This window comes from Anas acuta, chromosome 6, assembly GCF_963932015.1.
Source record: "Anas acuta chromosome 6, bAnaAcu1.1, whole genome shotgun sequence".
NCBI classification, from domain to species: Eukaryota; Metazoa; Chordata; class Aves; order Anseriformes; family Anatidae; genus Anas; species Anas acuta.
This window is the reverse complement of record NC_088984.1, coordinates 30,594,008-30,621,245: the sequence shown is the minus strand read 5'-3', so window position 1 is coordinate 30,621,245 and position 27,238 is coordinate 30,594,008. Positions and strand designations below refer to the sequence as shown.

The 27,238-nt window shown below is 48.1% G+C and overlaps 1 protein-coding gene across 33 annotated transcripts in view; it reads right to left on the bottom strand.

Annotated features, from left to right (window-relative positions):
* LRRFIP1 (LRR binding FLII interacting protein 1) overlaps positions 1-27,238 on the bottom strand; it is a 100,963-nt gene that overhangs the window by 42,034 nt on the left and 31,691 nt on the right. For 16 of the 33 annotated variants that reach the window (XM_068686311.1, XM_068686277.1, XM_068686292.1 and 13 more), the window contains exons 2-8: positions 15,660-15,746; positions 10,039-10,056; positions 6,191-6,238; positions 4,802-4,846; positions 4,234-4,284; positions 983-1,015; positions 21-68 (exon numbers count right to left, since the gene is read on the bottom strand). In XM_068686311.1, coding sequence (XP_068542412.1) covers positions 21-68; positions 983-1,015; positions 4,234-4,284; positions 4,802-4,846; positions 6,191-6,238; positions 10,039-10,056; positions 15,660-15,746 — 330 coding nt within the window. Of the gene's footprint in view, positions 1-20; positions 69-982; positions 1,016-4,233; positions 4,285-4,801; positions 4,847-6,190; positions 6,239-10,038; positions 10,057-15,659; positions 15,747-22,289; positions 22,887-27,238 lie in introns of those variants that run through there. The other 17 variants (XM_068686302.1, XM_068686304.1, XM_068686308.1 and 14 more) reach the window with 10 other exon arrangements.

The following is a 27,238-nucleotide window of genomic DNA, read 5'->3' as shown; positions in this document are numbered from 1 at the left end:
CAGACGGTTGAGATACATACTGCTTTGGAGTAGTTCTTCCTTTTGGTCCTCTCATTCTCTAATCCAGCCTGCAGTGAGATTAAGAATGCAGGGTGAAAAGATCAATGAATTTATGTGCACACATCCAGAGCCAGGCATGCATACCACCAAGCAAAACCATCAGCCCAATATTCCTCCAGCTCTGCAGAGCATGGCTCAGTAAGCACATATGAAAAAAATCAAATCTCAACTCAAACGACCGGTTATTAACGCGTATTGTTAAAAGTGATGATAGTACTGTTAAATTTAGTAGCCACAGTTAAAATTATTCATGCTTGATGGGTTAAGTCAATTAATTGAGCTACCAGCTGTCTATACTTACTACATCAATAGATCCATGCAAAATCCAAATGTGTTTGAACTATTTTTGTATATAGGTCACTCAAACAGATTCATTGCATCTCTAATCTGAAATAGGGCAGGGAATGAAGGAGAGTAAAAAAAAAAGCTAGAGAGCCTATAAAACCACTCTCCAGGCTGCTTTCTGCAGAAACAGAGACCTCTGTTTCAGCACGGTACTGACACAAGACAGCACTGCTAACACTAGGAGGACTTTTAAAGATCTGAGCTTCAAGTCCCCATCTTCATTCTGGTCCTCCATGAGTCAGATTTGTGGTAGGAGGTTTCTGAGGGTTCTCTCTTTTTGGGTTTATGCTGACATAAATCTAGACAGAGCCAGTCAGATGATGGACAGAGTAACAGAGAAATAAAAGCTTCTGTCCTGTCTTATGATAACTACTGAACTGGACTTGATTCGGATCTCCCTGGTGAAGGGGGTGTGTGCATCCCAATGGTAGGCAAAGGGTCTTCCCACTGGGACCACAAACTGCCTCAGGATCATTTTGAAGCATCCCTTATCTTACATGAGTTATCACAGTTGAGGTTAGTTCCTTCTTGGCAATTAGTTTTTAAACACACGCTGCAACTTTCAGACTAATCTCACCACTGGATAGGCGCTGGCATACTCCAAGTGAGTCTGTCAAGGCATGGGAGGAAAACAAAACATCAGAAGGCAAGGGAAAACACCAAAGCAAGCAATGGCAATCAACCCCCTCCACTCCCCTAAAAGGGCAGCAAGAACAGAGATGTAAATCCCACGTAAGTAATTCTGATAACTCCGGACTTCTTGCACAAAGCCAGAAGTCAGGAACTTTGTCAAGTGGCCAAAACAGGGCAACATGCAAAAGCTCCCTCACAAGTGACTAATTGCAGCAATATTTCACGCTGGACAGCCTCGCACAAGAGAGACAGCCAGCTGAGAAGTGGGAAAACAAGGACACTTGCAGGGGAAAACTGACTGAAGAAAAGCAGTGTCTCGACAAACACAGGATGATGTTTCTGAGCTTCCCTACAAAAAGGGCACCGAGCTTGTGGGACTTCGGAGACAAGAGAGGCAGGAGATTTCTGATGCCTTCACGACAAGCCAGAGGTAAGGCTGTCAAAGCCTGCAGGAGGCATAAACGTGCTCAAGATAGCATGATACCAACCCACTAGGCTGCTGGTTACAGGGTAGTCACTGCTGTGGAGCTTAAATCAATTGGCAGGGCTGCTCTGATCAACACCATGCTGATGGCTGCTGTGCCAGAAGCATCCGGGGCAGCTCCCCACCACCCAGCTCAGCAGCCCTCCGCTGCCTGAAGTTCAGATGTCCACCTGGCAATTATTCCATGTGAAAACTCAGAATAAAACTCAGGCAGGTTAGCAGGGAGGTAAAGTTGCATATAAAAATGTGTATTGCCCCATTTCATGAGAGCTGCCCGTACAGAGCACAGCCATCGCTTCGAGGAGTAACTCCTAATGCTCCCAGCCTCACAGTGACCCGGGGTGCCAAGGGCACAGGATCTATTTTCAGAAAGTGGAAGCCTTGCAGACCAACTATAGTGGCATCCCACGACTAAGGAAGTAGTCTTCAAATGTCCAGAAAAGAAGAGTGTAGTTTTATAAACCCTTCCTGGACACCACACAGCAGTTTCTGGTGCTTTCTTCATGCTCAAATAGCTCAGAAGTCCTCAGAGGTGATTTGTAGTAGTAGTTCATTTTTTTTTTTGCTTTGTTTTAAACACACAGAGTAGGAGCCACACCTTCACGAGTTAAGCACAGAGGTGGTCAAACTTAAAATAAGCTACTGTGTATCCATATTAGGGAAATAATGTCACTTAATTGTGAGTAAAAGAACCAAACGAAGTCTGAGGGTAAATTTCAGTTTCAACTAAACATACAACTTCCTTTCTCCTACAATCCCAGTGACATTTGGACATCAGGGAAGGAAGTCTTCAGTTATCCCAGCTCCTGCCAAAACTCCTCCCGTGCGTGCTCAAGATGTCAGATGTCTTGCACAGCAATAGTCAGTGTGCTGCTTCCCGAGGGTAGGGGGGCGTCTGTGCAGCATCATGTGAAATACCAGGCTGTCAAGCTTCAGCCAGATGGGTCTGTCAGAAAAGGACATTCTCTGCAAAAATATTGGGTATTTATGGGCCATCTCCTAAGCCAGCTGAAGATCCTTGTGCAGCAGAAGAGCAGTGGTTAGCATGGCCTGAAGGCACGCTGACAGCTCCAGGAAAAGCGTCAGAAAAGCTCCGTCAAGGCATGGTCGGGAACAGAGTGCAGGGCTTCTGCTGCTTAAATGTATGAAAACAAAAGGCAGGGGCAGGATTGAACCATCAAAATGCATCAAAGGGATCCCCAGTGGCTTTCCATGAAGACAAGGAGTCTTTCAGATGAACACAGTGCCAAAGTGCTTGCATCATACCCCGTGAAGGGGGACACAGCTCCAGACAGGGTTGAACAAACTTACATCATAGTCACCTTCTGAATATAAAAAAATGAAATTTTATCTGATCTAGCATTTTTTTCTCCCCCAAATGTGTCCAAATTTAAGTAAAATAATCATTGGTTTTCAAGTTCAGCCATAAAGATAAGCTTTCTTTCGTTGAATCCTTCCAGTTTTAAGTCACCTTCTCTCAGCACTCGACCAAGTTTGCCATCTTAAAGAATCAAGATTTTCACAGCATTTCTTAAGTAGTAATAAGGAAAAAGGGAAGAAGGCAACACAAAAAATTTTAAATAGCTATCATGCTATCTTACAGTGACATACGTTAAGAATCAGGAAGCGCTGACCACTCTCTACAGTAGCAATAATTTATTTTTCCATCTTCTAAAACTCTTTCAGAAGCCCACGAGGCATTTCATTCAATGCTGGAGAGACTCTGTCTAGGAAAAAAGGGGTACCTCTAGCCTAGATAACTATTAACAGGAGTTTTAAAGAAAAAAAAATAGATGAATTTTATGAAAAATAAAACCTCCACAGAAGCCAGAAGCCAAGGACAATAAACAGAGACCTTGCTGTGAACGATACAGGTCTCGCTTGCTGCACAAAATACAGCTGACCATCCAGCCTAAACCATGTAACCAGTATTACTGATGGATTAGGAACACCAACAGAAGCTCGAGTTATTCTCAAACACAGCTGGTTTAGGCCCAAATCGCTCTGTAACAAGCTAGAAGCAGCTGATTCACGTTGAGAAGTGCTGAGCACTTCCTCCACAGCGTTACTAGCGGTTGTTTCTGTTGTGTTGCTACCAAACACTGCTCCAGACCACCAACACACGCTGCCCCAACAGCATTAGCTGGTCAGAATTAAACTGCTTAAATTACCTCCACAATTGCAAGAGCTGATTGTGTAAAAATCTTAACTCTAGCACGTGTAAGGACAAGCACTGTACTGGTATTTTGAGAAAAAGCATTTGAAGTTTTTTTCCGGATTAGCACTGGGTGCTCTCCCTCCCCACAGCTCAGCTCGGGGCTGCTTCCCAAATTCTCAGTATCAACAAACAAGCAGGGGAGTTTCCACGGTGCACACAAAAAATAGCAGCCCAGAGCGTAATTTTGGCTGAGGACTTCCTGCAGCACCGGCGAGAAGCAGTAACCAGAAGGGTATCTGCAGTCACACTCTTTGCTTGTGTTCCTCATCAGCGAATGCAAATCTGAGAGATCCCCTGGTTCAAAGAATTACTGGCCAAAATGTTCTTGGGAAACACATGCACCTTGAACACGGACAGTGGCATGACTTTGGAAGGAAGATGTTTTCAGTGAATTGAGGAAAAAAAAAAAAAGCAGAATAACTGCTCTGGTGGTACAGGAGGACAGCATCATCGATACACACACATGCAGACTGAAATCGTACAATTTACCAACCCTCAGGCTTCCACGGCTACCCACTGACATGCGCTCATCTTCATCCGAAGCCTAGCAAAAGAAAGTATAAAGACAAGAAACCAATGAAAAGAACAGAAATAACAGGCAGTGATGTAAATGCGGGTGGCTTTGATGGGACAGAAGGACAGAAAAGGCTTAAAGAATAAATATCTAATAAAAGAATTTTGTTAAGCTACGAGCAAAAACTAAATGAAATCATACCCTGCCCAAGAAACATTACCAAGCATTTTACTACAGGGTGATTATGGATTTGCTTGGCCATTCCTTGTTCTATGTTCTTGGCCACAGCTGAATAAATTTACATTACACCCTCCAAGCAGGCTGTCTCCCCCACCTCCCTTGCCCCCCCTTTTATTCTCATGTATTTGCAAAAGCTCCTCGGAGTGGCTGGGGAGAGGGCAGAGCAGCCAGGAAGTGGTTTTTGGTGGTTTATTCAGCTAGGGGGGAAGGGGATGCTCTATTTTTTTCCTTCTAAAAGGAACTGCCTTATATACGTCTGTTTACTTCAGGGGAAACGTTTAGCTACAAAGCAAAAGCAAATACTAACCGAGGCATTTCTTCGGGCTCTACGGGAGTAACGCTCACTGTCTTCCTACCGAGGCAGCAGAGAAAAACAAAAAGTGAAGTGTTGAAAGGACAGACACACCGACACAGAGCCTTCAGAAAGACACAGGGAAGCTCAGAGCGTTTAGGAGTCAGGAAGGTTAAGCCACATAATGGAAGGTGACACCTTGTCAAATCCCAAAAGCCCTTTTCCCTTCGTGGTGACCCCAGCTTTCTTCCCCTCCCTTTTATTTCACTGTACACTTTGTTACATTTGCAGGAAACGTATGCAGGGACTTATTTGCATCTCAGAAATCTGTTTACATGATCGAGTGCATTCCCCTGCATCTGGGAATCAGGGTACTCGCAGGGCCCTTGCAATTAAGCTTTCTGCTTTACAACCCTTCAAAACCTGGGAAGCACTGTAGCATAGCGCTGGAAAGGCTGTAGCATTTGCTGCGTGTCAGTAAATTAATTTTACATGGAATTTTTGAACAGTGGTTGGAAACAGGAGGAGAAAGTTCCAGCATTATAATTAAGGGTTCTCACGTCTGAACTGATTTCTAAGCCAGGGAATTACTAGTAGCAGGGAGCTAAGCTCACCCAACGAGGGTTTGAAGAGACTTAGTGGCTTATCTGCGAGACTGCAGCATCTTCAGGTTGCTCCTTGTGACAGCAGGTTTCAGGAAGGCATGTACCAAACCAGCATTAATGCTGGCTAATTAGCAAGGCTCTCAGGGCCTTTGAAAGTTTTCCTCCCCGCTGGAAGCGAGCTGCTCTGTTTTGCCTTTTTCAGTGTGAGTGATTCACCTGGCATCACTGGTAAGCAATGCCATGAACTTCAGACATGCCAAGTCAAGGCCTTCATCCCTGTTCCTTCATCCCACATCAGGGCTGGTAAGAAGTCAGATGGTGCTAACAGCCAAGTCTATACCTGAGCTGCTAAGCCAACTCCAGCAGGACCAGCAAAAGCCAGCGTTGCCACAGGTCACGGCTCTGGAGAGCACCCGGAGCAATAAGTACAAGGATGACTGAAGCAGCACGGATAAAACTTGCCCAAAATTTAACCAAAGACAGATTTGAAGAGACTCACACCCTAGCAAACCCCACAAGAAATAGAGTGAGCGCACACATTCCTTGTGTGAGGGGCTTTAGGGGGTCTGTAGGCCAACCTTCAGGTGACAGGGTCTGGACAGAGCTCTGGAAGAAGCGATGGTTCAGCCCAAACCCTTCCCCTGGTTAGGCCACGTTTCAGGTATTGAACCAAAATCTTTGTGCTAAGGGAGGAGTTCACGCTTCCAGTGTATGGAAACACCTACTGGGGGGTTCAAACTAGCAACCGTACAAGCGTTCAACACGTAAAAGCTGGGTAACCACGTCGATCGAGGCCTACCATCCACTGCTCGATGTCGCCCCACTTAGTATCCAGACCATAATATTTCTACAGACAGAAAAAGGGAAAAACAGAATTTAGACGAGAAAGGCAGCTACTGACATCGAGACGTGCATCGCCAGGGGATTCACACACACACACACTGCACAGCCATGCCAGGGACACAGGGCCAAGGCCCGCCATGCAGCACATGCCCAGGAAAAGCTTCCAGGCAGAGGGGTGTTCACGGGACACCTTCTTACTTCTCAGCAGGGCAAAACCCCAAAAAACAGCACTATGGGGAAAGGAGCAAAGGGTGTAATGAGTCCTGAGGCCCTGACCCACTTAAGTCAAGATTCATTAGGAGGGAGCTGAGCATGGAACACTTTCAGGAGGAAAAATGCTGTCAGATCATGTTTACCGCACAGATTTGCCAAACAGGGAAGACAAGGTGAATGAAATGCAACTAATCTCAGTGCATTCTTCCTCACTGTTTTTAGAACTCCCCAGATCTCCTTTTTGTCCACCTTTCCATCACCTTGGCAGCAGCGCTACCAGCAGTGATGGCAGCACAGGACCCTCTAGAGCTCTGCGCACTTCAGCACCGAGTGCCCTAAGTCTTCCAAGCAGGATCTTTCTTCTGAGCTGCTTCTCAGGTCGTGTTTTCTCGGCATCACATTTGGAACTTCCCACTGAACTTGCATTTCTACCAGACAGCCAATTGTTCAGGATCAACGAGTTGAACAGGCCTTTTCTTCCGCCCCAAAACCGCACTTGGACTGCAGGCTGGGGAAGTTTGCATTCCTGATGGGAACTGTAACCCCGCTGTGCAAAGAACAGCACCGGGCTGAAGCACAGTCACCAGCTGGAAATCCTGCTTAAGGAAGTACAGCACGTGTCTAGGAACAGTTCACATTATGCATTTTGTGTACCTGTGGAAAAAACAAGCCTATATTTGCCTGCTTTCTTAGAGGCTTGAGGAGGCAGAAGCAGCAGCAGTTAAACCTTAAGCAACGACCCCAACTCAGAATCTTTTTCTGGTTTATGCTCTGTAGTTAGCTCTCACTCAATGGTATTAATGTAATTTGACTTTCACTCCTAAAAAAAAAACTATTAATTAAAAAACGAGAAGAAATATCTGAGCACTTTATGATATTGCATCAGTTTATTCCTACTTTGGAGTTCTTCCTCATTAGGCAGCAAAATGATTTTCATTTAAGGTCATCTTCATTTTCATTCTGACAGCTTGAAGGGAAGGAAGCTGGTTATGAGGTAGAAATTGCAGAGAGTTGCCCCATTAGGAGGCCGTCCTGGACAACCCAAACTGCACAAAGACCTTGGGATGCTGTCAGGGGTGAGGTGAAATTGGGAAAAAATAATATTGGAAAGTATTTAGGCCAGTAATTTGAAAATGGGAAATGAATTCACTGCATTGCAGGTATAAACAGTATGTGAGCATCTCTCTGGAACAAGAACAGACAACAGTTCAAGGCATTTAACCACATCCCTACGAGGACATAGAAGCATTCCCTTCCTCTTTCCCTGTTAAAATCTATTCTTCTGCTCAAATATGTGCAGTAACCCTCTACACTGCTTATCCAGGTTGCGCTTACATGAAATTTCTCCCTTAAACTACATGAAATTAGAGAGCACTACATGAACTACGGTTTCTCAAAGCTTACGTGCTTCCTCACATGTGCTTGGACTGGTTACTTCCAGGAAGAACTGAAATATATGTGTGACAGCATGCTGTGCAATTGCGTTTTACATACATCATGTGCTGCAAATGAGCCCAATTCCTAAAATTATATGAACTCCAGCTGGTCAGGATTGTAGACATGAGCAGAACCTGCAGATTAAACTTGGTGGTAAATCAGATCAGGTAAAGCCTTATTAAAGGCTTTCTTTCCCCCAGATTTTCTGACACTAGAAACAGATTTAATTAAAAAACAAACAAAACTGTACAACCAGTGGGAAAAAACACCTAAAACATTAGTATAAAGGCAGGGAACCCCTTCTCACACCTAGGAAGGGTCCATAAACATGCTGATGACTTTTGTAAGGTCTCCTACTTCCTTTTTCTTCTTCCCTCTGTTCTTACTTTCTGACACAGGCTTCGGAACTCAGTTTCACAGAAGGGAGATGAGGAAACACCCCCTAAAAGACTTGTAAGGCACGAATTAAATTCCACTTCCAGTCTTTTTCTCCACCATTTGAAGTGACGTAGCAATGTGCTTACTGCCCCCAAAAGAAAATTGTTAATGAATGGGATTGCTCAGTGACTATTTGTAATCTAAACAGCACATCTCGCGATGGATTTAACCAGCAGCATCTCCCATATCAGCTATTTTGCCCCATCAGCCACTTCCCAATTCTTTAAGTCATCTGCTCTGCCCAAAGGGGCCTGGCTGGAGTGAACGTATAGGTTAAAGGAGATGGAAATGCTAAAGGCTATTCATCTGGTCCTAAGTCGGATGTCTCTGCCACCCTCAAGTTCTCCTCCACCCTGAGAGGTGATACTAAAATTAAATAATTAATGACATTAATACCATTGAGAGAGAAGTCCAGATCAGATTTGCTCACTAAGTGACAGTGAGACTGCTAGACTTGCAAACTCACTCCGGGATGTTGTGAAGCTAACCCACTTATCTTCTCATCCATGTCAGGACACCAACAGTAAACAACTTCTTTGTTTCCATGGGGCTGCGTATGTACCAGGAGATTAAATTAGTGTCCATAAAGGAGACCGATAACGAGCCTGTTGATCCACGGGAAGCTGTTAATGTGATTCACTGGGTACGCAGTCACTCCCCATATAAAAACAAGAGTAAGATGTATTTGTCACCAAATGAAGCGAGTCGGGATTGAGCACCAGAGCACATGCTTTGGGCAGCCACCTTCACACACACAGGCACTTAAAGGAGAGGTCAGCGCTTCCAAAAGCACACACTGCTATGCCAAGCATTGGGAAACATGCAGCCAAGGCCAAAGCAAGCAGGCTGGGGGTTTAGGACACACTTATCACTCAGCAAGCAAGCAAAAAAAAAAGAATCTCAGAAAAATTCATTCATTGAAATGGAAAATGGGCAGGCTTAAAGAAGTGCATGCTTTGTCCCTCCCTGCAAAACCTCTTCAGGGCTATTCTCCCTGCAGGAACCACACAGGGCGCGTGCTGGAAGTGCAGAGGGGCCAAACAGCTTTTGGTACAGGGCAAGTGACCCCCGTTACAGCTATGCTGATTACTATTATTATTAGCTGAGCCACCTTTTCGAGCTACGAGGAGGAAATTGGGAAGAGATCATGCCTTCAAACCAAGGGGGAGAGTATTAAACAATATAAAAGTGCTTGTAGCTTCTTGGGCAGACGGCAGGAAGGCCGTGCACTTTATTTACAGGACGATTACGAATTCAACCACCGTATCCCTGATTTACTCGGTGCCTTTCTGCAGGCAAAGTCATCTCAAAGTCACTCCTCCTGCTGGCACCTGTTAGGTGCTTGCCCAGCCTGAAATATTTCCAGCGATACACTTGGCCTTCAACAGCAACACTGCTGTACGGTGACACAGGAGCCACCCTATTTGCACGCATCGGATGGTTTGCAGAACTGCTCTTCTGCTCGTTGTTCATTGCCAAATAGTCACTGGGAAAGGTTACATGAAGTCCTTGACCAGCCATTTTATGCAGGTCATCTTCCCCCACTCCCCTTTATTGCCCACCCCACCAGGCTAGGGGAGGAAAGGGGATGTAAAGGCGTGGAAATACAAAGCCTGCTGGGCATCTTCCGTTCTACAGAAGTTTTTCTGAAGTGCTAACAGGATTGGTAATGTGAGAAAACACGCATGCAAACAAGAATGAAAGAGCAAGCCCTACCTTCTGAACTTGATAGATCTAGGGGAGAAAAAAAAGGGGAAGGAAAGAAACAAGGAAAGAAAAGCGAGCGTGAATGGATGAACAGCAATGAGATGTTCCATGAGCCAGGCTAGAGGGAAAAATATCAATTTTACAGAACATACAGTAAAACATGAATACAGAAAAGTACACATTGAAATCCTGTCAAGCTGAGTGAAATGAAAGCAGGGTTTATGTTCCAGGCCTCCTCCACGTGCCTTGCTGAAATACGCTCCTGTTTGCCTACCTGCTGGACTCCTGGAGGTGCAGACACTTCTCCCTGGGCTTTGCACTGGCCAGAGACTGACCTGCTGTAAGACGGGGCCTCTTGCCTTTCCAACCCTCCTTCTAAATGTCACAGATGCCCAAATATTCACTTGTGGTGACAGCCGTGCATCAACAAGAGTAAAAGCAAACCCAGCAGTGCCTACAGAGCAGCTGTCCTTCTGCTAAGGGCAATACCAGCACTGCACATCCTCCAGCTGCGTGCGGGACAGTATCAGCATATCAGAATTGGGGCTGCTCTAACACAGCTGAATTTAGCTGAAGCAAAGCACAGCGCTGCTCTCAGAACCGCCAGCTGCCTGGGTAAGCGCCGACGCTGAATAAATTCACCCACCAGCCCCCTGCTCCGTGAAGGTGAGCCAGAAGAAGGGGATGTTGCTCCAACTCCAGCCCTTCAGCTGGTCAGAGGGTGGCAGGGAGGTTTGTCCCCTGTATTTTGGGGCCAGAGGATCCTCGCCATCCGCTGCTCTCCTGGGCCACCTCAGGTGAACCCTGAGCTGGGAAGCAAACCGCCCTCCTGCCAGTCCCTGCCTTGGTGCCCAGATCAGGTTCCCCTTCGTGATCGGGAAGGCCAACTGCAGAAGCCAACTTAATACCTCAGAAGCATTAATTCCTCCTGCTAGGAGCACCCAGGGGATAATTGAGACCCGCACTGAAAGGCAGTGTTCCCACACAACTAATCACCTCGCTGATCTGCTGCTAAGAAAGCCTCTAAGAGGAAAATGAAGGCAAGCCTCCCACCGTTCCCAAGAGCAGGGGCTGATCTGCACATGCAGAGCGCTTTATCTGCGCAGGAAGCCAAGCACCCCAGCTTTACGTGCGGCTGTTGTTCCTCTAGCTCTGCCGTGGATGTGTCTCCCACGCCATGCTCCATATACACACTGGTACACGGATGCTTTCCGAGCACTGTTCTGTGGCTTTCAGAGCACGCCATGCACGCCTTTATTCTCCAAACCCCGACGCTTCAGGCTTGGCACAGCAGGTGCTCCTGGTGCGTGCAGCAGGGCACTGAAGAGGTTTTGTGTCCAGGACCCAGGTTACGGGTGGCTACGATAACAACAGGGCCCTTGTTCGGGACAGGGCACATCAGAGCAGTGGAGAGGACACAGGGACAGAGCCGTGTTTGTTGTCCTCACTGTCACCACCTTTCACAAACCTGGGGTTTCTCGGTCAGCCGTTACATCAGCTCGTCTCTGAAGTGACCGGTCTCTAATCAGCGTGCTGTCCTTGTTAGATAACACGGAAGAGGGAAAAAAACTCTTTCAAACAGTCCTCTCCATTGCAGGTATGCCCCCCACTAAGAGCTTAACAGCCAACAGACTTCTGAGCAGCCACCGGTCTTAGAAAGCACTTTCCTTCTCTTATGGTATCACAAAAATGTGCTTTGCCCACAGTATTAGTGGCAGGCTCTGACTGACATGAGAGAAAAAAAAACACCACAAAGTATTGGCAATGCATTTTATGCCACCAGAAGCATAAATGCAAAGGAGGACAAATGCATGCCAAGTGTGCCAGGGAAGGAAAACTGACAAAGCAGCAAATTTTTTTCTGTCTTGAAACATAACTGTTGGATAAGTCTTGGAAACAGGGCTTTAATAAATCTTATTGCAAGCTTCTACAAAAAAAAAAAAAAAAAAAAATCTCTGCAGTTTAACCTGGTAACCTCGCTAGAATTAACAGTTTGGTACTCAGAGAAACCGAGCCAGCTCTCGACTTGTTCTGCTGTGAGTGAACAATAAATACCTGCACGCACACAAGCGTTTGACTCAGCACCAAACACAGCCCTGCAGCAGGAACCAGACGGACCAACCTTTGGCTCTGCAAGCATTTAAGGAGCACGGCAGCAGGGTGGGGGCAGCACAGGACCCGTAGGTGCCAGGAGTCCTATCAGCTACGTGCCACCACCTCTGACAGTCACCCACGCGGCTGAGCAAGGCAATTGGCATCTGCCTCTCCTGCTCTGACTTACTGCGTGCTCAAGGGTGCCAGAAAGCCTGCAGCAGCCTCCTGCTTAATCGCTTGCATCTCTGGTGGCTAGCAGCAGCAGCAAGCAGTGCAGAGCAAGTTCATGCGGCTGTGTTCAAGCACATCTGTGCCTTTCTCAGAGCCTCTCCACGAGGAGCGTTGCTCTGTCAAATACACGCGATTCAGGACTGTGAAGACAAGGGCAGTGGTCAGAGGAGCGTAGATCATGGTTCCTGTGCTTGTTTTCTTTCAGAAAACACCCTTTACCTGGCTTACTTCCCTGTTAGACTTGCACGTGTGCTCTCCTTACCTTCCTCTCCCTGACAGCACGCTGCTGCTCGACCCGAGATGGTATCAGGCGATGAGATGAAACCACCTTCCCAAACACACCTGGGATCCTGTTCCACCACCCAGCACTGCAGCAGCCTTCTGTTGCAGCTTTCCCACATCGCACAGCACAGTTCTTTACTCCTAAAGCCATCTATACCTTAGATTCCCAACTCAATTTACACGAAGCAAAGGCTCATCCCGCACCTGCAGCAAGCCTGCTGACCACCACCTAAACCCAGGCTGCCTGCCACGAGCTCCTCACCATACGCTCCTCTGAAAGGAAAAGGGCTGGTCAATAATGTGGCTGATAACAAACACAATCTTAATTTCCAGAAGAATCACCTGTGCTGAAATTTCTGCTGTGCTACATTAAGGCAATCCTGCCAGAAGGAGCTTGGTATGGTATCGCACACTCCCCACCATTTACTGGTGAGCTTTATTACACTGTGACTAATCTTTGGGGCACTCCTCACATGTGGCTACTTTAACAGCTTTCTAATGAAACAGCTGCTCCTTCTACTACAGAGACTTCTATGATAGACAACAAAAATCTCAGGTACCTGGTGCATTGGCATTTCCAGCAAGAAGAACATGAGCTAAATCATATACACAGCCTCATGATGCAGAAATTATCCAATTATTTTAAAGTTAGGAAAAATGAAGGACAGATTAAGAAACATCTTTAATATTTGCTGGTGGGCAGGACAGGAGCCAGTCTTTAGTCCAAATCCAAATCAGTAAAACACCCTATTTCACTGCCAGTGGGAGCTATATTGCCATGTTTATGGCTTGTAATGGGAACATCTGGAAACTTTTAACCTAGGCCAACAGCATACATACATTCTCAAGAGATCCATGCTCCACCAGAAGCCTGTCAGAGCATGTACACTGCTTGAAGCATGAACAAGTACGCGCACATGCAATAAATTTATTCATTGCTTTTTAAATCCCATAACTGGCTCTAAGAAGCCTTCTGAAGTGGTAGCGCTTAAAGCTCTGGTTGTTTGACATGTGTGAATGTGCTATTTATTTCTCTGAAGAGTTTGGGAAGGAAAAGGAAGATGGCAGACAGCAAGCTATCCAGACACCAGTATCACCACAGTATGTTCTCTGAAGAAGCAGCTGCCAAATCCCTTGTGCTGCTTGCTACTCAGGGTTTTATTTATCTGTGCTCTCTTTTATTATATTTGGAAGATATCTGTGGCAATGAAAAGCTTTGTGCAGCCACCCTCATTAGCTCTACCTTGCATCTGGGGGCTGAGATGAAGCTATGTGAAAAATCTAGGGAATATCCAAGCTTGCGAAATATTAAGCAAGTGTGCAGTCACAGTCTGTAATTTATGCCACTGAATTACAAAACAGATTGTAGTGAGTATCTGGGTTAGCTTGCACTGAATTCCCTGTGTTAGCGTGACACCCTGTACCATTCCATTTCCATCTACATAAGGAGATTTTCACCAAGTTTCAGATCAGTTATTTGTGGGAGCACACGGAACCTTTGCAGGCTTTAGCTTCCATACCAACATTTCAATTTACTAGGACGCCCTTTGCAGCAGCAGCTTTTAATCTTCAAGGGGTCATCAAGGCTCATTAGTGTCATCTGCAAATTAGATGGTAAGGCTGTCAGCAGCCACGACACCCATACTTAGTTCGCAGCCCAAACAAAACACCTACTGTTTGTCTGCTGGGCTCCCAAGGGCTGCTGAGCAACCCCATCACACTACAGGCACACCAGGATGCCTGACGGTACCAACACTCATCCACGGTGCAGCCCTCATGGCCGTGGGCTTGGCTACAAGGAGCATCCCTCGACAAGCAGCAGCTGTAGCACTAAAAGGATCCGCTCTTCTACGGGCACTGTGCTTGCAGCAGTGCCCCCCTGCAGCTCTTCCTTCTGGGGTGTTTGCAGGAACGTCCAACCCGGCTGCGGGGTGCTAAGGCACATCCAAACGTGCCTCAGCTCGGCGAGGCACAGAGCTCGGCACGGGCAAACTGCCCACCAACTTCTGTTCCAGGCTGTTCTGTTCCTTCTCTGCATCCCAAAGCACAGATGTACGCTGCTTCTTCCTGCATAACCCCTCCTCCAAAATCCTTACTTCTTCCCTTTCCATCAAAACTTATTTCACTTGGATAAATTAAATTATGATTGCTGTTGACCCTGCTAGATCTACACTGCTGTTTCAATAAATCTCACTTCATTCTTGTTCACTGGACATCAACAAATGTAAGTTTTAAGCCCTGCTGGTTGTCACCACTGGGTTGGTCAACCCGTGCTCCCAGCTCCATTTTAATGGCACTGTCTGAGCTTCTGTGGCTTCAAAACAAACCACTGCTCCCAGCTTCCTGGAGTGGAGAGAACACCACACAGCTCAGCTCCTACCCACCAGAACAGGAGCAGAAGTGGCTGGTTTGGTCTTCAGGATCATTCATGACTATTTCTACTCTGGACGCCCATGATCTGCCCTCACACTGACACGTAATTTTGCTGATTGCACAAAAACAACAGTTTTTTCCAAGGGTTTTGAGAGGCTACGCTGGGGATTTCATCCAAAAGCGCTGGAGTAGGCAGTGTTTTACCAAGTTCAGTTTCCAACTGTCATCCACCAAATTTTACCTCTACCCACAGCAGACCATCATTTTTATGAACAGCACAACCCCAATTTCACAGCAACGAAGTGACACGGCTTGCAAGAAGAGAGCCACAGGAGGGCCAGGAGTCTCCCTCCCTCAGTATTCCCAAGGAAATGTTAGGAATTCACCCCCAGTGCGCACACAAACAAGCTGCATACCTCTGAGTTTAATATTAAACAATGATTACGAGCTAACTAACCACTGGTGTTTCTCTGGGAATTGTTATACTGGATTATTCAGTGAATTATTTTTCCTGGCCATTTTATTCGCTATCCTACGATAGCAAATAAAACTGAGGAGCACCAGCTCCGCTCGGACTGAGGTCTCAGCGAAGCAGAGGCTAGCCCGCTGTTCCAGGCTCTTGGATCGTGCCCCCAGCACCTCGCACGTACCTCCTTCTGCTGCCGCTCCAGCTCCTTCATTCGGATCTCCCGTGCCTCTGCCCGCGCCGCTCGCTTCGCCGCCAGCCTCGCTTCAGCCTGCGGAAGGGAACACAGCGGTGAAATCACAGCCAGGCGCTCCGACGCGAAGCGCGCTCGTTCAGCAGGGCCCCAGACACGGAGGCTGGACTCGGCAGGGCTGTAAACACACCTGTAGGAGTTAATTCCCTCCTGCAGGGAATGGCCCTGCCTTCCACAGCTTGTTGTGCTTCCCCGGCAGGTAATGCACCCGCGTGCGGGCACTACCCCCGGTTAGCAGCCGCCTTGAGCAGCGCCCCGTGCCTCTTTAATTACCAGTTGTGGGGCTGGAGAGGAAACACTGCTAGGGAGAACACTGCCAGATTGATTTATTTAAGAAAGGCAGGTCTGGTTTGTTTGTTTGTTTTTTTTTTTTTTCCCCCATGCAGTGCAATAGTTTTTTTATTGATGAGTTAATTGGACCCACAATACACACGTTCCGTGCTGTTCTTCCCGGCGGCTGACACGGTGTGAGCGCACAGGAGGGTGCAGCGGCTCGGTGAACGCTGCCTTTCAGCACAAGTGCACACCACCAGGGCTGGAATGATGGAGGCAAGGGAACGGGGATCCCGAGCAAACACACCGGCTCCATCTGAGCATCCAGACGTCGCCATTCAAGCCCAAAGCTCTCTGGAGGGGGAAACCTGCCAAGAACAGGCCTCCCACGAGAGCTATCGAGCTTCCTCATTTCGACTGGGTTGGAAGTGCCAGAACGGGCTGGGAAGGAACATTTTTAATAAACTGGTTTAAATCCCAGGCGAAAACAGGAAGCCTGATGTGCAAAGTCAGCTCGGCTTTGGTCCGGTGGGATTGCGAGCGGTGCATCCAGTGTGATTCAGGAGGGCTGGGCAGGGAGCAAGTGGGATTGCACACTATTGTCACTCTAGGAGGGCACCCAACTCAACTCCCCTGGCCCCAGAGCTGCTCCCTGTAAGCAAAGTACCTGTTTTTGCAGGAAAAACTACAATAACATGCAGGCTGAGCATAAAGTCAGAGTACCAGCTCTTTCGCTAGCACTCCTAAACAGAAGGAGAACCAAGAGGAAAAAGAAAGGTGTCCTGCCCACCCCCAAAAAATGTTCAACTACTCGGTCCAGCGGGAAGAGGGCTACAGTTTTCAGGTAACAGGGAAGGGCTGGGGAAAGCCAAGCACAAGCTCCTGTATGGGAAGTCTGAGATCCCGCAGCGTTGTACACCTTAAATCCTCATCAAAAATAACACCAAAGAATCTGAATTAGACAGTCCCTCGGCAAAAAATAAAAAATAGAAAGTAAAAATAATAATAACAGGCACACAGCCAGCAGACGTGTTATATATCTATAGATCCTGGGGACTGTTTCAGCTCCCTGTTGTGCAAATGCCACACATTGAAATGAAAGGAGTTTCTAATCCGTACACCCCAGATGCCTTCAGCTTGAGAAACCACTTGCAACACCAGAAAACCTGCTCAGAGGGTAAAAGCGTCCACGGCAGAAAGAGCCAATATTGGCTTGGCTCTTTTCAGCTCCTGGTCTGAATTTTGAGGCAATTAGCTGGGTTCTGGAGAAAAACCATGAACACACCTGTGTGCCCTACCAGGGACAGAGGTTCCAGGCTGTGAGGTCTGCAAGTTTTTAAGACAGCCACTGTATAAAAGTGCTCCAAGGCATACGCTCAAGGTAAGGAATCACGGTGCTGGAGGAAGCCTTGGATTGACTTTATGTGATCCCTCTTTACCTGAAAAGAAACCTAAATAACAAGAGGGCGAGACAAAGCCAGGATTATTTGGATGTTAAAATGATCGTGGGTATCTCCCTTATGAATTTCAACAACCAGCTGATCTCCCAGATTAGAAAAAAAACAGCTGTATGTACAACGCAGCTGCTGTGCTTTACACACATCTGCATCTTCCCCATACATTCTCCTCGTATCACGAGGGCCAAAGGATTCACAGCCTTGCAAGCTGCACTGCACAAGTATACTTCCTCCAGAACTGAGCACAACGATGAAACAAAACTTGGAAAACGAAAGAAAAAAACAATATTCCAAGCCCTCTGTGAGAAAAGGCTTGCCAGTTCCCTGGATACCAGCACTGACTGCAGTGATTTGGCTTTCTGAGCATCCCATTTAATGGCATGTTACATATACACGTATATACAGGATACGTTTTGGTTTTAGATGCAATCCATGGGGAGCCTCCAATTTACTGTATTACAGCTTTGAAGCCCTCGCCTGCTCATACAGAGCCAATTTTCAAACCTTTAAGACATGCAGGAGTAAAAATACATTTTCCTTTAGTATCCCGGATTGGCTCACGTCCTGGAACGAGCATATGTTTTTTATGAACTTTGTCTTTCCAGGACCACATGGCTCCTCAGCATTAAGTAGCTGTCACCGCAAGCCAGGGAACAAAATATTCCAGATCCTTTTAAATAGCTTTTGAATTAGGATTTTCTCAAACTTAACAAATCCTGCCATTAGCACGTACCTACTGGCACCTCTGTTAGAAGCCAGTGCAAGGTTATTCCACCCCGAGCAGTAACCAGCACTTCCAATTGACTCACTCGTGTGGCACCAAAGCATCCCAGACACTTTCTGGCTGCAGGGGCCACGGGAGGTCTCTGCTCCCAGCCCTGAGCAGTGCTGGCACCGAGCTCTGACCCCGCTGCTCAGGGTTTTGTCCACCTGGGTCTTGAAAACCTCTGAGGTTGGAGGCTTTGCAGCTTTTCAGGGCCGCTGCTTTGACGCCTGACCATCCTCATAGAGACTTTTTTCCCCTCCTGCATCATGTCAAGACCCATCCTCTCACAATTTGACCTCACCCCCTCCACGCATCCCCCATGAAGAGCCAGCCTGTTGGCTTCTCAGTAGCCTCATCTTACACAGCGGAGGAACTAAGGGCAGCCTTCCATAAGCCTGGTATTTTGCAGCAAATTCCACGAGTGAACTGACCCTTACATTTCAGACGTGTTCCTCAGGGTGCTGGGTGCTGTCTAGGTGATCACTGAATTGCTTCCAATCCAGCTTATTTCATTACCTTGGGCAAGGTCAGTTAAAAAGGACTTTTTGGCACTTCAGGCACTTTGAGTTCCTCTGGGGGGTAAGCAAGAGCTCCCAAATACTTGCCGGCACCCAGAAAGTTGTCACCAAGGAGCAGCAGGTCAGCCAGCGGCACAAGGTCCATTTCTTACTGCAATGGTTCCCAGCCCTTCACGGCTGAGGCTGTCCACGAGCCTTTGGAGAGTATTTTCTGGCAGTTTTCCTGCACAAAAGCACAGCCAGGTGCTGCAGACACGTGAAGGATCGCATCATGACCTCCGCTGCCACTACGGACTTTAGGCAAAGGTGTAAGAGGGTCAGATTTATTCTGCACCTCTTCCTCAAAAGCAGGAGCACGACTCAGCTTGTCTCGGTTCAGCAGACCACACACTTGGGCTGCATTTTCGCATTAACAGCTCTCTGCTATAAATACCTCGGTTTCTTGCACAGCCTGCAAAGCACGGCGTGAGCTCAGCCTTTCTCCCCGTGCTGACTGCCCCAAAACAGGCTCTGCCTGAACGGCCCTGGCCTCCCTCCAGCCCCAGCACTGCCAGAGCAGACCCGAGTCACCTCGCCCGTACCCCGACAAGGGCCACAACGCTGCTCAGCACACCTCCAGTGGCAATGAGCGCAGGCAGACTTTGAAAATTCGGAGTACGAAAGCTAAAATGAGAGTCTCGAGGCTGCTAAAACAAACAGCTATTGAAGGGATTTGAGATGAGATAAATCACCGAGACCGAAGGAAGCAAATCTTAGAACCATCTAAAATTCACTGCCGACTCCGTGAGTAACGCAGGCCTCATCAGAAGTGACAGATCACTGGCAAAAACAGACGAGTAAGAACACAAAGCTTAATTGCACTCATTAAAGAGCTTTTGTAACTCCCTTCTTATGAAGCATCGCGCATCTGACAAAGATTGCTGGCGGCTTCAGCTGAACTGTGCGTGCCATCCAAAAAAAAACCTGCAGGGTCTTCATGCAAAGCCCCGTGGGCAAAACGAGAGGAGACGGCAACCATGGTGCCAAGAGGAGCGTGGAGACCCACAGCAGCTGAAAAAGAATTGCCTTATTTCGGGGAAGTCGCTGGAACTCTCCAAGTTCACATCCTGCATTTTTGTCATTTCAGTGCAGTCGCCCGCAGTGATTTATAGCTGCAGACGCCCTGCGAAGTGCGTGTGTTGCTTTTGCCTGTCCTCCTGCTCTGCGCCCCACAGCCCTGCTTAATGCTGGGTTTAGTGTTCAGAGGAAGATCCAGCCCTCCGCAGCAGATCCTTATCGTGCACGAAGGAGTTTGGCACCGTCGGCCCTGCGACCTGCTTCGTTACCGCCGTGCGACGCCGTCCAAGAACAAGCTGGACACCAGCCGGGCAGGGCCAGCAGCGTTTCCTCCCCCTGTTTGCCCCACGGGGCTGCGGGGAGAAATGGGAATATCCACAGCTGTGGGGTCAACCTGTGCTGTCCCCAGCGCTGCTGCACGAAGCACAATGCTGGAGGAAGCGGGGACTTCCCGGCTCCGAGCGCAGCGTCCTCTCGCCCAGGGAAGCTGGATGTCCATTATCGTCCCGACGAGAGAATTATGGCGGTGCCTTGGTTAGGTAGAGGCTGATGACACACATCCTGAAGGTGTGCATTCGCGGAGCTTTTCCTTTCTGCAGCGTTCAAGGGTTCATTGTTACACTGGAAGCCCCAAGAAATAGCCAACAAAGGCAGGAAATTATGCTGCTTTTTTGAGCACTGAAAAAAATGATGTGGACTTACCACAGAGCTACACGCATAGAAGGTTTCAATCTATACAAAGCTCTCCTTAAATCCAACGTACTCAAAATGATCTGCTTCTAAGGCTAAAAATTAAGATTAGGTTTGGTTTTTGTATTTTGCGGAGGGCTGAAGCGTTTGTTAGCTTGCCAGCATGAAACCATATTCAGAAAGCTCTCTGATCCCAACGCCGCAGACATTTTAAGACATATGTTTGCCCGACTAAATGATACCTGCAAGCCCTGCAACAGCTATTACATGTTTCTGTAACAGCTATTCTCAGGCTGAGTTGCTTGCCAATGTGCCCAAGACAGAGCCAGCAACTGGCGTTTGCTGCGAGCACAACTTTTCACGGGTGCTGCCATCCCGCTCCCGTGTTCTGCAGGTGAAAGCTTTTTCCTGAAGCATTGCACAACGGTTCGCTCCCTTTACGTCAGTCACATGTTTCGTTAGCCAAAAGAAATCTGATAAGGCTTGGTGTACTTCTCAAAAAGGTACGGCTTATTTGGACAAGCAGCACCTGACTTGCTGTATCCCCACATGCAGCAGGCGCACAAATTCACCGCAGGAAACCCGCAGCTCTGCTGTCCTCTGCCTCCCCTCCGCTCCAGCAACAAGTGATGGAAACCAGTGAGCCCCAGGAGCTGCCCCTGAATTATCACACGCTCCTTCGCCCTGAAATGAGGCTGTCTGGAAATGACTTCTGTGGTTAGAGGTCACTCACCTGCATTTTGTTGTAGCCGAGTTGGGATTATAAATAAATACACTTTGCACCATTTAATCATCTGATGGCGAGCCTGTGAATCACGCAGGGATTGCTCAGCCCACATCCTGCCCAGCTTACCTTTCTCTTACATGTAAATGGCTCAGAGGGCAGCAGGTTCGCCTAAATATAAACCAAGGATTCCTTGCTAACCACCACCCTTTAGGCAGAGAGGCCCATTATGGGCTTGTCTGACAGCTCCCCTCTGAACCACGGGGTGACAGCGAGGAACGAGGAACGGGGAGAGCGACAGCTCGTGTCAGCAGCTGAGAAATCCCTCCTTTAAAACTTCATGCAGGCAAACGGTTGCTTTGAAACTTGTAGGAAGCACAGACCCAATTTAGCTGGTGTATCTGCTCCCATACCAAACTGAGCAGTCAGAGCTTACATTTTTGTGCCTTATTTTTAAAAAGCCTTCAAAAATTCCCAGCCTTTAGCAGAGCTAGCTGCCTGTGACAGTCAGGGGCAAAACCAGGCACCTTAACTCGCTGCAGAGCTACCGTGAATTACACACATGCCCAAAATAAGGCTAAATTCTCCCAGACTGATCCAAATCATAGAAAAAAAAAAAAAAACAAATGTAAAAAAAACCACAGCACTTTCTCTAAGCATCCACGATCATTATGCTTGAATTCAGGCAAAGGCACAGGCAGCTGGGGCAGAAACCTGTAGGAAGCAACCTCACAACACAGCGGAGCCGAGCAGCTCGATAAATGCCCAGGAACCTCATGGTATGCAGGGGACTGCAAGATACCGGTGGGACTACAGGCACAGTCCCTGCTGGGCTGAAAAAAAATAACAAACCACAAAGGTTTGTTGTTTTTTTGTTTTTTAGGCATGTTCAGTGCAAACACACACCAGCACGAGGGGAGCTGACTGAAGGCTGAGCAGCCCGGGAAGAGCTGAACGAGTACAGGTGCTTCCCCTGCCCCTGCCCCGCTGGGATTTTGGGGCTGGGGCAGCCGGGGAGCCCTGGGCAGCACAGCAGCCCTCCCTCTCCCTCCCTCCTTCTCCCCCCGTTTGCCTTACCAGTTTCTGAGCTTCTGGGCTCAGGCAGTCTGCTTCCGTCTGCATGGCCGCAGCCTGTTCTTCTCATGAAAAACCGAAAGAAAAAATGGAAAGTGGTAACATAAATCCCCAGTGCTAATCGCTAGCTCCCTGCTGGGGGGCACGCAGCCCTCCTGGAGTCCCACGGGTGCCGGCACAAAGCTCTGACACCCCGGGGACGAAGTCCAAGCCTGGTTCCTTGCTCGCTCAGCGGGCTGCCGACGCTCAGCTCTGAGTCAGCAGCGTGCGCACAGCAGCGACAGGCAGCCACAGCCCCGTCCCGAGCCGTCGGGCTCCATCAGCAGCCTCAGGATGTCACGAGCAGCGCAGCAGCTCGCCCCAGCGCGCCTCGGGGTTTCCTTGCGGGCGGCAGCTTCCATCGGGCGCGGTGCCAAAATCTCCCCCAGACCCAGGCGGCTTCGGCGAAGCAGCTGGTGGCAGCGCTACCGTGAAGCGCTTCCCCTCGGCAGATTACGACAGAGAAAGGGTTGTGAGGGTGGTTTCCAAGCTCCCCGGGCTCGTAACCTCCTCGATAAACACCAGCACAACTGAAACTCCCTGCTCAGCGTATGGCCGCCCTCTGGGCAGCACATCCAAGCCGCGTCTCTGAGCACGCTGCAGATAACACCCAGCAGCACCTGAACAGATCCCTACATCTATCTATTCACACGGCCAGCATTTGCATCTCAGAAATAAACCACCTAACGGTGGCTAATTTGCTGCAATTATACCAAAACGGTGTGCAGGGTTGTGGGGAGCTGAGCTTAAAACGAGTGATCTGAGCTGGATGCTCCAGCGTGGGCTGGATTCTTTAGGAAATAGCAATTACATGCTAAATAATAAAAATAAAAGCAAACAAAAAGCATTTTCTAAGTCTCAAGGTGCTGCAGAGCAGGAATAGGGAATGTTGGCTGGACAAAAAAAGGCAGTTGTGTGTTTCAAGAGGTCTTTGGTGATGAACTAGATGGGACTAAAACATGCTGGGGGGCCACAAAAAAAAAATCAGGAAAAGAATTAGAAAACACAGGTGTTTAAGCAGCACTACATGTGTCAATGCCTTAAGATCCACTTAAGAAAATTCGATGAACAGAGCAGAGACCCTGTCTCCAAAGACATTAGTGCCACCTCGATCCCACCCGATTTGATGGGAGAAGCAGAGGCAGGGCAGGGAGGAGGAGCGGAGCGCCAGCAGCTCCTCGCAGCCGCTGAGATTCCGCAGCAGCAACAATAGCAAACACCACGAGTCATCTCTTCCTGGCACCGGCTCTTCTTGGGCTGCCCAGACGCAAAACAGGGCGCTCCCTTAGCAACTAAACCCTGCTCGCTCTTTTCCTGGTCACCGGCAAAGGTTGGGACCTCGCGCAGCCTCCACCCAGCAGCTGAGCTCAGTTTTTCCATGAGCTGCTCACCTCGCACCGAGAAGCCGGCTCCTCACCCTGGCAGAGCACCCTGTTCCTGCATCTTCTGTGCCGCTGACAATGTTTTAGCTAATTATGGAAGCGCTGGCACTATTTTGCATTCGGAGGGTAGGATGCTGGCTGGATTCGTTGGCAGGCGCTGGACACAGCCACGTCCCGTTGCTCCTGGAAAGGCTGGGCACACACATGGGGAGGCTCTGCAGGTGTGAAACTGGTTCTCTGCCTTCCATCCGACTCCAAAGCCTTCCATTTCTGGAAGCTACAGGTATTTTTTCCCCTTAACCAGCGTTTTGCTTCATTACAGGGTAAAAGACTCTATCTTGCTTTAAAAAAAAAAATCTGAAAAAAGCGAACGGGCTTAAGTCTACTTCAAGTGTGTGCATGAAAGCAGAAAGAAATTAACAGATCTAAACAATGCACGCTCCTGTGAAACAGGAAAATAATCACATGTCTCAAAGCTGTGTATATATAAACATTAACTAGAAAAAGTCAGGCTTAAGCCACTCTGGAAGATGATAACTGGAGCTTCAAAGACGCACAGCTGCCTCGTGTTCAGGTTCCTCTTGGTGAAGACGAACTAGCCAGGATGCACTTCAGGCACGCCTGCACAGCAAGACGTGAAACAGCCAGCAAAAGGGAGGCCCAGCAGATCTCGGATACAGCCCAAATTCAGTACAGACCAAACATCCCTCACTTACATTTAACACTCACCTATTTCACTTCCCTGAGCAGCTCGTACTGCAATCAGGAACCAGGCCAACGTAACGTGCTCAGGAAGCGCTGCCCTACTCAGCTGGTACAAAACACAGCCCTAAGCCCTTTATTTCAGGCTGATAACGCTCCCGCCTGCCACATTTCCCTTGCCCTCTGCCAGTAAGGGCAGAGGATGCCAGAAAAGTCCCACTGACCGGAGGAAAAGCGAGTGCTGCAGGTCCTGGCACGACCCAGGAGCCCAACGCGGAGCAGAGTGCCTCGTTCTGTGGCTGCAGCCCGGTGGTGCTGCTTTTCTCAGCATCCTCGAGTCCAGCACAGGTTACCTGGGGTTCCCCCTCAGCGCTCAGCTCCTCATCTTGGCACAGCAGAGCCAATGCAGAGACCCAAAAGCCAAACGCAGATGTGAAGAGCACCTCTGGGCCGTGGCAGTTTGCCCCACGGTAGGGCAGGAGCCATTCCCTTACGTTAGTTCTGCAGGAAAAATGTCACACACACCTTTTTCTGATTACTTCTGAAATCGATACAGAACCCGAGATGTTTGTTTTCACTTTGATTACTCGAGAAAACACTTCATGCCTCAGGGTAAATCACAATAAACAAGTGCACTACAGACCTCCAGGTTGAACTCAAGGAGCAGATGGTCATTCCCATTGTCACCAACTTCCATTTCTCAGCGATACGGAGCTGACAGCATCCAAAACATGAGCTGGGGCACGGCTGAGCTGATCTGACACATGGTGTGGTTCATTTGGTTTGGACAGGCCAGCAGGTGCTGATGGGTTTCCCAGGAAGAGGAACTCTGCAGCCACATCATGCTCTCCTCCTCACCTCTCCTTCCTCCTGGTGCTCGTGCCCTAGGGTGACACCGCACTCCTACACAAACGCAGGCCTAAATCTTAAATATCTGATTCAGAAAACTGCAAGGAGAAGCGCTCTGAAACAATCCCTTACCTACAACTGCAGAGTAATTGTGCCATAAGGAAGACGGAAAGATCACAGCCATTTCTGAGGTACGTTACAGTCATCCATAAAATGCAAACCAATTCCATTAACCTCGCCTCCAGCACAGGTCACACCCAACTGATTTATTTTTTTTCTTGTCTTCAGGGTGTGTTGTGCCAGAGCTGCTTTCTGCAGGGGCCTGCAAGCACAGCTTCAGGTTGGAATAAAGTAGTCAAAACCTTTCCAGGTAGATTTAAACACCAGAAAAGCCTGTGACATACAACACAGTGGCTCCAGCTTGGACCACACCAGTATCAGTTCCTAAAATCAGCAGCCACACTGCAATAGTGCCTGTCACCTCCATATGCAACTCAGCTGGTTCTACTTACACCTACAAAAATTCTGCTGTGTGTTCCCTTTGTCATCTTCAAGTAGCATTTCTTGGCATGCCAGCATCGTCCCTCTACTGCATGTTTATTACTTGCACTGTCTGTTCCCACCATTGACAAGACCAGTCTCATTTTACAGAGGAAAAAAAGCTGGAAAGCACTTTGTCAGAAGAAAAATTTGGTTACTCGAGGACTTTTTTCTCCCCTCCCACCCCCTCCTCCTCAAGTTTGTAATCTTGTTCTTCTCATGTTCAAGAATGTCTATAAAAATCTACAGAGTAACACCCTTCTGAAGACATGAAAGCAGAAAAAAAACGACTCGTGCATTTCACTTCATCATTTCTGTCTGCTGTGGGCACCCTGGCACCCTCGCAGCTCAGCTGGCAGAGTTAACAAAACCTCCTTGTAAACCGTAACCAAGGCAATGAACTCAAGTGTACACAACTAAATGCTTCTTAGGAAAACAATGTCCGGTTTTCATCACCAAAATGTACTGCCAGTATCAACAGATTATTTTCGATTGAGGCTAGAAGGCGGCACAGCAAGGAGGAGGAAGGAAACCGCTGAAAGGCCTAAGTGCTTCTCGGCACGGCGAAGTCAGATGAGCTGAAGTCATGCTAGAGGGGAAGCATGACTAGAGGGGAGGCAGCCATGGTCTAATATCAGCTCCAGGAACCCATTTAACCCCCAAACTCAAAAGAAATAGTCAAAAGTGTTTTGAGCCTGAATACATATCATGCCTAACATCACAAAGCATCAGGAGTTTGGAATATGGATGCAGGCAAAGTTGTGGGATCTTCCCATTTTAGAAGAGCCAGATTTAAGAATAGCTCCTAGCAGCTTCCTGACTGACTCAAACTTTTCTGTCCCTTTGCTTAATAATGGGAAAAACGTACAGAATTTTAAGGTATCTGATGAAAACAACACGTTTTGGTTAGGAACATCTCAGGGAGCCTGAGTATACAAACACCTGTGTGAAAAGCATATGCAAAAAGATCCAAGCAGAGTATTTCACCTGTAAGCCAAAAATGCCTCTCTGCTGGTGGAACCACAGTGTTGGGCCTTGTCAGCTCCCAGGCCTCAAACCTAAAGCTTTAAGAGCTGGAAGCTGCACTAACCATTTCACCACAGTGGGAAGTTGTGAGACCTGAAAGACCGAGAGGAATCCCAAAGAAGAGTGAGCAGAAGGGCAGAGGTGCTGCCCCTGATCCTGCCCCGTTGTAGGACCATCAGCTGTGGCAACTGGGAGCTGGTAAAAGCCAGGTCTAGCAATTCAGACTTCCAGCTGAATATAATTATGGTTTCAGCCCAAATATTTGACCTTCATCCTCACTATGGAGGATAACCAGCACGCCACCTCAAACATACAGCGATCCTGCCTTTACCTTCCATGCAACCCTACAAGACTGAAGTTTGGTGGGAGATGAAGTGATGCTTCTTACGGAGAATTTTCCTTGCACGGGTGTCC